This window comes from Pavona decussata, unplaced genomic scaffold (assembly GCF_977016875.1).
Source record: "Pavona decussata unplaced genomic scaffold, jaPavDecu1.1 SCAFFOLD_142, whole genome shotgun sequence".
Classification (NCBI taxonomy): Eukaryota; Metazoa; Cnidaria; class Anthozoa; order Scleractinia; family Agariciidae; genus Pavona; species Pavona decussata.
In genome coordinates this window covers 190,248-203,345 of record NW_028145555.1, presented here as the reverse complement: position 1 = coordinate 203,345, position 13,098 = coordinate 190,248, and the positions used below count along the sequence as shown (strand labels likewise).

Here is a 13,098-nt window from a genome sequence, read left to right as displayed (position 1 = left end):
ATCGCACGGTTGATCAGGTTTAACTTCCAAACAATTGCAAGAAAGCATTAAACGTGCAGCCTTATAAAACAAACACCGAATATACAACAGCTTTCACCTTCACTAAGCTTAATTATAGGAAAAAATACGAACGTTTCATGGGTTTAAAATCGTTTAACTTGAGTTTGAAGACCTTCGGAGAATCTTCGAAAAGTCCGCCCGCGTGCTTTCTGAGTACTGTAAACAAAATGAAGAAAAATATAGCTCAACCCGGTCAAAATAGGCTGCAAATCCATCAGCTTAAAAAAAGATGAAAAGAAATGTCGATGGAGCGCTAAATTAATCGAAAATAACATACCTCGACCTATATACTCACCTTTTAAAACACCAGTTGATCAACGTTCACTAGTCGACGTGAAAACAGGCGAACTAAAGTCGTGGACGGGAGCACGACGGCCTTCACGCATGAAGGCGTTCACGATTACGCATGCGCATGACCTAATTCTGGCGCGAACGCCGTGGTGACAGTCTCCCGTCGTCGTTGCGTAAAGTGCCTATTGGCTCGTCCCCACGGGGCTTTTCAGAGTCAATTTAACATTACATAACTAACTAACTAAGTACAAAAACAATAATAAAAGAAAAGAGGATAAAGCTAGTGGATTAACTAAAAACTAAAACAGTCACTAAGAAGTTTCCGCCTAAGCAGGCGCTTGAACACCGTCACGGAAGGGCTAAGTTTGAGTGAAGGCTGCAACTCATTCCACAGAGAGGTCGCTCGATATTAAAGGGTCCTTTGGCCGCTAGCAGTGCGGAAGAGTGGTATGTTCAAAAGTTGAGAGTTGAAAGTTGAAAGTTGTGACTGTCATGAGCTAAAGTCAGTGATTTGTTTACGGTAAGGTCCGTTTTGGGGCGAGTTTCAAGTTACTAAAGCGAAACATGGAAAAGGTTAACAAACGATCTTAACCCTCAAACTGCTAAGCGGAGATTGACGCGCAGTTTGGGGGTAAGGAAGCTGTACGACTGTGACGTCATTTGTTTAGGCAATGTGAGCTATTTTGACATTTAGCTAATGAAGCAGAAAAATGTTTTACAATTATCCTATGAAATCGGGTGAGATATCGCCTGATACTTAGTCAAGAGGCCCTAGGCCCGGTTGGTTGAAATTAAGGGATGGTGTTAACATGCATGTTGGTAGAAAAAGCACGGTTTTATTCGCAGAAACTGCTTGAGACGTTGTTTAGAGATCGTTACTTCGCTGTCGCCCATTTTTCTCCCAGACACGATATTTTGTACTGGACCAGGTACCTAGTCCCCCATAAATTCTTAAGTTTCAGTTATTTGAAAGTTGCCAAGCGTGAAAATTATGTAAGTAATATTCTTGACAGAAAAAAGTTGGTGGGAAACAAGTGGAAGCCTCCAAGCCGGAAGAAATAAAAATTGTTCTTATTTCGCTCCAAAGATTTTAATTTTAAAAAATAACCCTGAAATGTCACGTGACAACAGATTTTTTTAATGCAAATCTTTATTGGAAATAACAAGATTACAATTTGTAGTTTTACATTTCAGAAATATACACAGTTACACAACACTGGACACATGCACAAAAAACGTACACACAAACACAATTTGTAACAGGCATGTTAAATATAGACTAAGTAGACTAAGTAAATAATGAATATTAAAGAGGTTGAATTATGAAAGGCCTTCAATGCGAAGTTTGAAGGCAATACGTTGCTTAAACTCATCAAAGTTGATTTGTTTTTTGTTCAGTTTTTGACAGTAAAGATAATATTTTGCAAATAACAAGCAATAATTAAATTTCTTAAGCGACATATCTGAAGACGATAACTGATCATTACCAAATTTACCAAATAGAAATTCTTCGGTGGAGGGTGAAAGGGAGGTGGCATGTTCCCTGTTGAACCATTCCATAACGTTACTGATAAAGGACTTGGAAAAGTGGCAGTCGATGAAAGTGTGACCCATCGAGTCGCCTTCATTACAGTATAGACAGTCTTTGTTATTTTCAATACCAAAGTAATACAATTCCTCCTTTGTAACAATAATTCTGTGTAAAAATTTATAATAGAATTCTCTAGGTTTAGGTTCCTTACAGATTAGCTTCAATTTACTAAAATAGCAAGGCCAACTCAAATTCATCGACTGAATTTCGTGTTCCCATTTCCTTGAACCGGTAGCCTTAGTTACAAATTTTTTTGTAATAAGCCAATAGAAATCTTTGCTTTTCACCTTGAGTAAGTTTATTGAAACAGTTGGCGACAGAGAGAACATAAAGTTGTCCTTTTCGAATTTGCGTTTGTTAAGCGAGGTCTGACTTGCCTTTTCTCGCAGATGTTTCGGAATTGCTGCAAGGACTTGAAAATATCGAAGAAAATTGCACTTAAGGTGACGGTATTTTTGGAGGAATTCCTGATAGGAAAGAAATTTCCCCTCATCATTTAAAACATCCCGGATAGAGAATATACCATTAAGATGCCATTCGTTGTAATAAAATGGCTTCCCGTTTATTAAGATTTCTCTATTATTAAATAGCACTAAATCTTGCTCTTGGTAATATCCATACAACTGTTTTAACTCCAACATGTGGATTAGGATTTCTTTATAAAAAAAGTGGAAGGTCAATCTGTTTAATAAAATGGTTATCGTAATTACATCGAAGTAAGAAGTTAAGTCCACCGTACCTTTTAAAATAATAGCTTGGGATATATGACCAAGATTCATCTGAGCAGTTTTCACTTTTTAAAAGTCTGGGTATCCATGCTAAATTAAGGGACTTAAATGTAGTCAGAATATTTGGTACGCGCAAACCGCCATTTATATAGTCCCGGTACATTACTTGCCTTTTTATTTTATCAGGTTTTTTTGTTCCATATAAAATTAAATAAATAGTTGGTGATCAACTTGACACTCGCTTCTATAGGCATGCTCGACATTGAAACCGAATAAATCAGCTGTGAAACTCCTAAGCTTTTGAAAATTAGACATCTACCAAGTAGAGTTAGACTTCGGGATCTCCAGAAGTTAAGCCGGTTGTCCATTTTCTCAATTTTTTCGGTAATGTTCTTCTTGTAGTTACCTTTTTCATCGTAAGAAATAAAAATACCAACAGTTCTGACGGGATCTTTAGTCCATTTTAGACCCAACGGTTTAGAATCACCAAAACGCCAAGGTCCCAGCCATAGTGCTTTTGTTTTAGACTGGTTAAGCTTCAATCCCGATACACGTTCAAAGACATTGAGTAAGGCAATGGCATTTTCAACTGAGTTTAGATCTTTACATAATAAGGAGGTGTCATCAGCAAATTGACTAATTTTGAATTCGTAACCGTGGATTTTTATCCCCTGTATATTTTGATCTTGTCGTATCTTACTCGCTAAAATTTCCGCTCCTAGAATAAAGAGGAGAGGGGATAATGGACAGCCTTGTCTAACTTCTCTAGACAATGGAAAGGATTCTGTACAAAAGCCATTGTTTAAGACTGAACTTTCACTTTTAGCGTACAAAATTGAGATCCAACGTTTGATACTTTCACCAAAGTTGAATACAGAAAGAGTCTGTTGAATAAAGGGCCATTCCAGGGAATCAAAAGCTTTCCTAAAATCAAGCAAGAGAAGGATTCCCGGAATGTTTTGCCGTTTTGTTTGTTCAAGAACGTCTGTTAACAAACGAATGTTCTGCCCGATGTATCGTCCTTTGACAAATCCAGTTTGGTCTGGATTAATTAACTTCGGTAGTATACTTTCTATTCTTTTAGCAATAACTCTAGATGCGATCTTATAGTCGACATTTAATAAAGTGATGGGGCGCCAATTTGACAGAAACAATAAGTTAGAATCTTCTTTTGGAACAAGTGTTATGACTTCTTCTTTAAGAAATTGACAGCTCGCCAACGTCGTAAGAAGCATTAAGACTGTTCAGTAGATCCTGACCAAGAATTTCAAAAAAACAGTTGAAGAATTCGACAGTATAACCATCTTCTCCTGGAGACCTTCCTAATTTAAATGTCCTCAATATATTCTGGCATTCTTCAAGAGTTAGCTTTCCTTCAATTTCATCCCTTTCATCGTCAGATAGTTTCGGCTGTTGTAGATTGGCAGTAAAGTTATTGAAGTCACTGTCATCGCTTTTATCACTATCCACCTCCGATTTATATAAATCAGCATAATAAGAGTGAATTCCGCACATGATTTCTTTTTCATCTACAATGACATTACCGTCGGGATCTGGTTTAAGTTCCGCAATGACCTTCGTGTTAAAATTCCTTTTTTCTATGTTGAAGAAGTATTTGGTCGGCTTCTCGCCTTCCTCCGTCCAACGCACTTTAGAACGAAATATTACCCCTTTTCCTCTAGTGTCATAAATGGCCTGAAGATCGCGTTTCAACCGATCGTATTCTTTTAGTTCAGGGTCGATGTTTTGAAGGCCATTACTGTTTGTAATCAACGTATCAATTTCATTCAAACGTTTTTGAATGGCTGTTTCCACATTCCTACTCTGCTTAGCTTTGTATTTAGAATAAGGAATTGTTAGGCTTCTTATTTCCATTTTGATTAACTCCCATTTGAGTCTTTTGTCCTCAATGTCATTATATTTTTCTTTTATTTTTGGATAATTGTTCTTGATTAAATTTACATATTTCTCATCTTCAAGCAAAGAATTGTTAAATTTCCATAGGCCAGGGCCGCGACAACAATTGCTAATTTTTAATTTTAGTCGGACCGCTTTGTGATCACGAGCTATAGAAGTTCTTGAGTCGGTAGCAAGAACGAATTTCATTATGGAAGTTGACACCAGAAAAAAATCTATTCTTGATTTGACTTTTAGATATTTAGATTCGTACGTAAAACTTTTTTTAGATGGGTTTTTCTTCCTAAATACATCGGAGCGATTCAACTCTTCCATCATTAATAGCAATTTGTCACGATAGGTTGTTGGTTTCCATTGCGCGCCACCTTTTTTATCAATACGCTCCAAGGTTACATTCCAGTCACCGCCAATAATTACGTTATCAATTTCGGCATTGCTTAGCAATGCCTCATTTAAGAACCGATTTCTGAAATTATCAAAAATCGGGCGTCAGTCGTGAAATTTCGAATTCCTTCATATTTTGCCCACATAATCTCTATAGTGGAGTATTTTCAAAAATAACGTTAAAAGTTTCGTCAGCGTGTTATTTCTTTCGAAATCGGGCAAAGTTTGAAATACGGCAAATTAGCGTCCTTTCGGTCACGAAACTTACTAAAAATTACCCATTTTCATCTCGCTCGTAGAAAGAAACGCGATGTCCTCCATTAATGAAATGTTTACAAAATATAAACACATCCCTCTTCTTCATAATGCACTAGTTAAATTTAGATAAGCTTGAAAACTGGAAATGCTTCGGCCGTTAGAAGAAACCCCATTTCGGCAGTTTGAAAATTTAGCAAATTTCATCCAATTTCAACACAAAAGAAACCCAATTGGTACGTCAAGTTTGAATTTAAAATGAAGACATTGTTGAAGCACAACCTTTGTAGTTTACTGTGTTAAAATATTTCTGGCGGCAATGCAAAGTACCCCGTCGACAGACCAAAATGTCAAGGGTACTTTGACACGAGGAGGGCCTTTGAAACGAACAACGGCCGTCACGCCGAAATCAAGTCCTTTGTTAAATTATTACTTGCAACAAAGAATATGTTTTCTATAAGCTGTACAGAAATTGCTAATGGTAGCTTATTCTCTGTTGAACTTAGTAGGATAACATTTTGTATGATTTTGTCAACTCATGTATTTTTACACATGTAGAAGTCAGGATTAGGCACATTTTGCTGTTAGTAACGTGTAATAGGAAACTGTTTACATTATTCTGCTTCGGCTACTTTCAAAAATACAACAGTCAGGAAATACCAATTAAAGTCAGAGTATTTCTAAGCTTTAATTAATCTATTGATTGAGTTTTTAAGACAGGAAAGGCAATTACTATAGAATTATCAAGCCAAGATGGTATAAATTCACTTAGAAGAGGTCAAAGTTAACAGCAGAGATCCGGCTGTGATTGTCGCATCGCAACATAAATATTTATGAAATTGCTATAAACTGGCAGTTTATTCTAGCCCTGAATTCGAAAAACTCTCTAATGAGGACTTACCACAGTGATCTGATCTGCAGCGCCAGTAGCTCTTTTTAAACGGAAAAAGTTGAAATCCTTGTAACTGCGTGACTCTGACAAACTACAAACCTGGTAACCGAACTATCTTCCCACGCGCTATGAAGGCGAACAAGTAACAAATGACAAACAATTCCGTATTTTACCTCTGTAAATATGCAGTTCTTCAAGTTCCTAAACCAGCCGTCTAGCCAAATATACTCTCCCTGTGGTTGGAAAACTTTTTTTTTTTTTTTTTGGCGGGGGTGTGGGTTGCAGGCTTGCGCGTGACAACTAGCGGCGTAGAACACAGCTTAGTGCCCTCTTTTCAACAGTCACTTTATATTTCCTACTGTATGGCACTTATCTTTGCAAATATCAAGAACGAAGTGGACAGTTACTATAGTGTTTTCTAACTACAGCAAAAGGCTAACATTAATGGTTGGAGGTTCCATCTATGATACAGTAGCAAGTAGAATAGACATTGCAAGCTTTATGGGGCCACACCTGCATTTTATATCTACACGTAGCATCTTCCTTGACTGCTAAATAGTCAAATTTTTGTCTTTCAAGTGCAGATACGGAACTCGGAGAAACACAAAAAGCATGGAATGTCATTGGAGTTCTCTTTTCCTACTGGCTAATGTTCATGTGGCATAATTAAAATTATGCCTAGACACTAGCTTGTTGAACATTAGCCAGTTCAGGGCCTCTTCATATGATCCCGGTAACCGGGATGGCTCGGTAAGCGGGATGAATTTTGCAGTCCGTTCATATGGGAAATTTCATCCCGGTTACCGAGATGAAAAGTGGTGACGCGGTCAATCGAGCGTGACATTTACCGAACAAGCCCGGCAAGAATTTTTCATTTTTATCGGTTCTACAAACCTCAAAAGTATAATATCTTTATCTCTTCTACGAAAAGGAATTATTGTGAACTAGAACATCTCAGAAATGAGCCGTAATAATCAAATCTATCCGTTCTAAGACGCGAATGTTTGGTTATAGACTTCATCCTGGTAACCGGGATACCGTGTTCATATGAGAAATTTTTCGTCCCGGGCTCCCGAGATCTCGGGGCCTCTTCATATGATCCCGGTTGACCGGGCTGGCCCGCCTTCTCATATGAACACATCGAATTTTTTACAAAAGAAATAAGAGTGAGGCGAGATCTCGGTAAGCGGGCTAGCCTGGTCAACCGGGATCATATGAAGAGGCCCTCAAAGCTCTCAGTTTGTGAGAACGCCCAAAACCCGAGGAAACAAAATGAGTGGAATTGTGCAGAGAGAGGGTGCTTTTAAATTCGGGTTCATGTTTTCGCGGTTCTCACTATTCTGGAGCTTGGAACAGGCTAGGCTGCAAAACAGTATTTTTGTGCGCTGGTCCGTCGTAGGATCATGTGCGGTCGTTTCTTGCAGGAAAATGTCTACTCTCATCTTGCTACTGTTTCATACATGGAACCTCCACCCAATGATGTTAGCCTTTGCTGTAGTTAGAAAACACTATGGTAACTGTCCACTTCGTTCTTGATATTTGCAAAGATAAGTGCCATACAGTAGAATTTATACAATGGCTGTTGAAAAAAGGGCACTAAGCTATGTTCTAAACGTCCGCTAGTTCTCACGCGCAAGGAACCTCCCTCCCCCCCACCCCCTCCCCGCCAAGAAAAAAAAGGAGCGTTTTTAAGCACGGGGAGTGTATATTTGGCTAGACGGCTGGTTTAGGAACTTGAAGAACTACATATTTACAGAGGTAAAATACGGAATTGTTTGTCGTTTGTTACTTGTTCGCCTTCGTAGCGCGTGGGAAGATAGTTCGGTTTTGATCACGCCTTAGTTTGTCAGAGTCACGCAGTTACAAGGATTTCAACTTTTTCCGTTTAAAAAGAGCTACTGGCGCTGCAGATCAGATCACTGTGGTAAGTCCTCCTTAGAGAGTTTTTCGAATTCAGGGCTAGAATAAACTGCCAGTTTATAGCAATTTCATAAATATTTATGTTGCGATGCGACAATCACAGCCGGATCTCTGCTGTTAACTTTGACCTCTTCTAAGTGAATTTATACCATCTTGGCTTGATAATTCTAAAGTAATTGCCTTTCCTGTCTTAAAAACTCAATCAGTAGATGAATTAAAGCTTAGAAATACTCTGACTTTTGGTATTTCCTGACTGTTGTATTTTTGAAAGTAGCCGAAGCAGAAAAATGTAAACAGTTTCCAATTACACAATTAACAGCAAAATGTGCCTAATCTTAACTTCTACATGTGTAAAAATATATGAGTTGACAAAATCATACAAAATGTTATCCTACTAAGTTCAACAGAGAATAAGCTACTATTAGCAATTTCTGTACAGCTTATAGAAAACATATTCTTTGTCGCAGGTGATAATTTAACGAAGGACTTGATTTGTAGCGCGATGGCCGTTGTTCATTTCACAGGCTCTCCTCGTGTCAAAGTACCCTTGACATTTTGGTCTGTCGACGGGGTACTATTGCATTGCCGCCAGAAATATTTTAACACAGTAAACTACAAAGGTTGTGCTTCAACAATGTCTTCATTTTAAATTCAAACTTGACGTACCAATTGGGTTTCTTTTGTGTTGAAATTGACCTCTTCTAAGTGAATTTATACCATCTTGGCTTGATAATTCTAAAGTAATTGCCTTTCCTGTCTTAAAAACTCAATCAGTAGATGAATTAAAGCTTAGATTTTTAAACTGCCGAAATGGGGTTTCTTCTAACGGTCGAAGCACTTCCAATTTTCAAGCTTATCTAAATTTAACTAGTGCATTATGAAGAAGAGGGATGTGTTTATATTTTGTAAACATTTCATTAATGGAGGACATCGCGTTTCTTTCTACGAGCGAGATGAAAATGGGTTATTTTTAGTAAGTTTCGTGACCGAAAGGACGCTAATTTGCCGTATTTCAAACTTTGCCCGATTTCGAAAAAAATAACACGCTGATGAAACTTTTAACATTATTTTTGAAAATACGCCACTTTAGAGATTATATGGGCAAAATATGAAGGAATTCGAAATTTCACGACTGACGCCCAATTTTTGATAATTTCAGAAATCGGCTCTTAAGCCTTGGATAAAGTTGTTCTGTTGCACCAAGTTATTACGAGCATAAATGTTGCAAATAGAGAGTTTTACCTTATGAATAATCAAGTTGATGATTACGATCCTCCCTTCTGGATCGCTGAAATGGCTGGTGACGGATAGATCATAAGAAGAGTTAATCAGAATACAAACTCCTTTCTGACGATTGGTCCCATGGGAGAAAAAGATGCCACCTCCCCATTCATGTTTCCACACTACTTCATCTTTTGGTTCAGAGTATGTTTCTTGTAGGAGATAAAATAAACATTTTTGGCTCTTCAAATAACTGAAAATACTTCTTCTTTTAAGTTGGCTTTTCAAGCCTCTCACATTCAAAGAAAGTAAACTGCACTTAGATAAATCTAACATGTCGGAGAAAAAAAAACAATATTACATCAACACCTAAAACATAGGTACACAAACAACCCAATAATAGGACGCTAGGCACAAGAATACAAACATAAAGTCTATGAAATCAAGAGGCAATTAAACAACCTATGTACTACCCTTCGAGCAACAGCCTATAAATCGACAGATCCGCTAGATACCGGCATATATGCTAATAGTACACTCTTCAAGAATACAGGATAGTTAATAGCAATAAATGGCATCCTAGAGTTGCTTTACGTCTTCGATGGAAAGCATTTTCCTTGGTCTCCCCGAAGGGGCCGTTTTGATAAATACTTTCCCATCCAACAACCAGAAACTTATAATCTTTCCATTTTTCTTCTTCTGTAGAGCCAAGGACATCATTTCCCTTCTGTAATTGGTCAAGTTTTCATTAATAAAGATGCGGTGGTTCCTTTGTCCGGAGGACAAGGAGCTCGGTAAAATACTTGAGAGGGTTACATTCTTGAGCTGAGTGCGAGCTTTGTATAATTTAGTTTTGTCTTTGTGATTTGCAAATTTAACAATTATTGGCTTTATTCCCTGTTTACGATATAGACGATGCGATATCTCGATCTTTTCAGCCGTCATTTCCACTCCAACTGCCTCAGCCACTGTGCACACAATCTCATCGGTCTGGGCATCGATGTCTTCGGGAATGGCGTGTATTTCTACAGAGTTCTTCCTAGAATATTGCTCAAGCTCTTCAAAGCTTACCTGCAATTCTTCAATGTTTTCCTTCTGTTCCTTGACTGTATTTTTAACCCTGTTTAACTCGATTTCCAGTGACGCTACGTATGTGTTTTGGTGCTTGAGTTCTTTTTGTAGTTTGGTGACTGCGCTGTTACTCTTTGAGATTTCGTGTCGAAGCTCCGCAACCTCCTCAGTCAGTTTGCTGTTATCTTTAGCTAATGAAGTAATAGTGCCTTGAATTATGTCGATGGCACCCTGAATATTCTTGAGAAGGTTGTGTTTATCCTTTAGGTTCGGTTCAGTTTAGCCTAATTCCACCCGAAGTGGTTGGTTGCAATCAGAAGGAGACGCCATGTTTAATTGGTCACCACGTGGTTGTTTGTGGTCCGGTGAAACAAGGGCGGTACGGAGCTCAATTACACACGTCCGGCCATGATTGTGGCCCAAGCCTCTCTCTCTTTTGATGAGTAGACGTCAAAGCGAAACTATCGGGTCGACATGAATCTTGAAAACTTGCAAGAAAAAGTGAGACAAAACTTATGGAAAGCGTAAATATTACCCAAAATCTTCCAGAATCGGCTTTCTTTTCCGCTGAAGAGAAGGTCCAGTTACTCAGTGGTAATTGCCCACGGCACCTGACTAAAGAAAGACTAAAGGAATGGTTATCATACTGGAAATGAACAGCGAAAGATGGAGTGCGTGGTCCGACGTTACGAAGCTACGAAGGCTGAGCTATCTCAAAGGTATTAAAGACTCCAATATTTATTTCTCTGTGTCATTGCCTAAAGCGGTTTGATTTAAAAGTATAAGTTCTATGTTAATCTGTTTTACTTTCCGCAGGGTCGTCAGCTATATCAAGAATGGGTGGGAGGGAAATTTTACAGACAAATGGCAACACTTTTAATGAAGTAAACAGATAATGGATCTAACGACGTCCGTCAGAACGACCACTTGTTCAACGGGTTTATATTGTTGACGCGAAGAACGATGTCCCTGGATTTAATATGAAAAACATCGTTTCCTACTTCATTGAAAGAAAAGCTAAAGACAACGAGTCCAACGAAGACTACAAGAACATCAGCACCAAAGCTTTCGGTTTGTTTTGACATGGACACATCCAAAAACTGGAACTCGCTAGTGACGATGACAAAGTACATTTTCGATGCGACTGCCTACCTGAAATGAAAAAAAAACTTGAGTTCTAATGTAAAACTCTCACTATGTAATGATGGTGAACATGAAGGTGATATCGCACTTGCTAGCTGCCCCTGCCCAGCTGGCAAAGGTCCACGTGGTTCTTGTAAACGCATAGCAGCCCGTTGTTATGCGATTGAAGAATTAGTGAGACTGAGCTGGTGTACAACGGAATTTGAAACATGTACCTCAAGACTGCAGACTTGCAACCAACCGAGAAAGAGGAAGCTTGATTCACAGTCAGTATACGAATTTAATTTTTCAAAAAAGATTTATGGAAGGGAAGAAAGGAAAACTGCCAAACCTTTGAATGATCCTACACATCCATCTGAAAGGAACAGTGATCCGACAAAGGACAACAGAGAACTTCTTGATAATATCAAGGGGGTAAAACCACATTGTGGTTTCGTTTGTTTGCTGTCAGATGAAAAACTGTACCAAACGGATTCTTAAAACTACATAAATTTCAGTATACAGTTTTTCGAATCATTTTCGCGCTGTATATTAAATGGCATCAACTAGAGATGACCGCCGACTGATGTTCTTTATAGCCATTGCTATTTTGGTTGCCTGCCTGGTAGCTATTGCCGCTTTAGTTTTAGCTGCAATAACGATATCAATGGTGAGGTCTCGTAACACTCCGACAGCTACTAATCTTGATACCAATGTACAAGGTAAGAAACTCAAAACGTTTACGTGTTAGTCGTCATGCCAAATTTGAAAGTCTGTTGCTTACGATGCCTGAATTAAAACTGGTTGCAATCGTTTAAAGTACTCATTCAAGTCTGACCTGTTTAAGAACTAAACGTAAAAAATTTAAATGCATTTCAACACAAGTGCTAGTTGCATAAGTATCCTTGTCTTTATTACGCAATGATCTTGGAAGAGTTCTTTCTAGTCTTTCAAGGTCATTTTGTCACTACAGCTATCTACGTATCACAATTCAACAGGTTATCGTGGCTTTGTTTTACATTGACAGGCTATGCTTGATCGCTTAAGACTTCAAATCCACTAAAAATGGAAATTTCAAAACTGATCAATCGTTAATGCTCCTACAGGACTAATACCAGTCGGGTTTTGATATTTAAATTCGTTTATTGGGCCAAAAAAAGAAAGAGGAATAAAAGCGTACATTCCACAGTTACTGGAATATATTTGGCGAGGGAGCGAAGTAATTTTTTAGAAAAAAATTGAAAGAATTAGGCCGTAACTTTCCCCTAATCACGGTTGAGCGGTGGCATGTTTACTGCTCCCGGGGTATAAATGAAGTTTAATTAATTATCTTATTGAAAATGAGCTGCTGACTAAATTTCTCGCAGCATGCTGCACTAAAATCGAGTTTAAAACCTAACATGTAATTCTACATTATATTTCCTATTTTAACTATATAGAGTGTTTTCCAAGTAGTTTAGCTGTTTAACTGAGCTGAACATTAGCCACGAGTAGTAGGGGTCAATTAGGGTTTGGCATGCAATGCTATTAACTATTTTTAGTAAAAATAAATTACTCATAGAAACCCCTGGAAAGCAAATTCGCCTGAGGAGTTCATTAGAGGAGGGTACAACTAATGCTATTAATTGTCTTCAGTGGGACTGAAC

At 38.2% G+C, this 13,098-nt stretch overlaps 1 protein-coding gene and 2 pseudogenes across 1 annotated transcript in view; 2 read left to right on the top strand and 1 right to left on the bottom strand.

Annotated features, from left to right (window-relative positions):
• Positions 1–9,712: 9,712 nt before the first annotated feature.
• LOC146466652 (uncharacterized) lies at positions 9,713–10,696 on the bottom strand (annotated as a pseudogene).
• A 149-nt stretch (positions 10,697–10,845) lies between these two features.
• On the top strand, positions 10,846–11,953 carry LOC146466651 (uncharacterized; annotated as a pseudogene).
• A 31-nt stretch (positions 11,954–11,984) lies between these two features.
• Positions 11,985–13,098, top strand: part of LOC146466650 (uncharacterized) — a 35,477-nt gene continuing 34,363 nt past the window's right edge. Inside the window, exon 1 of the mRNA XM_085126956.1 lies at positions 11,985–12,174. Coding sequence (XP_084983082.1) covers positions 12,009–12,174 — 166 coding nt within the window. The 5' untranslated portion in view covers positions 11,985–12,008. The remainder of the gene's footprint in view (positions 12,175–13,098) is intronic.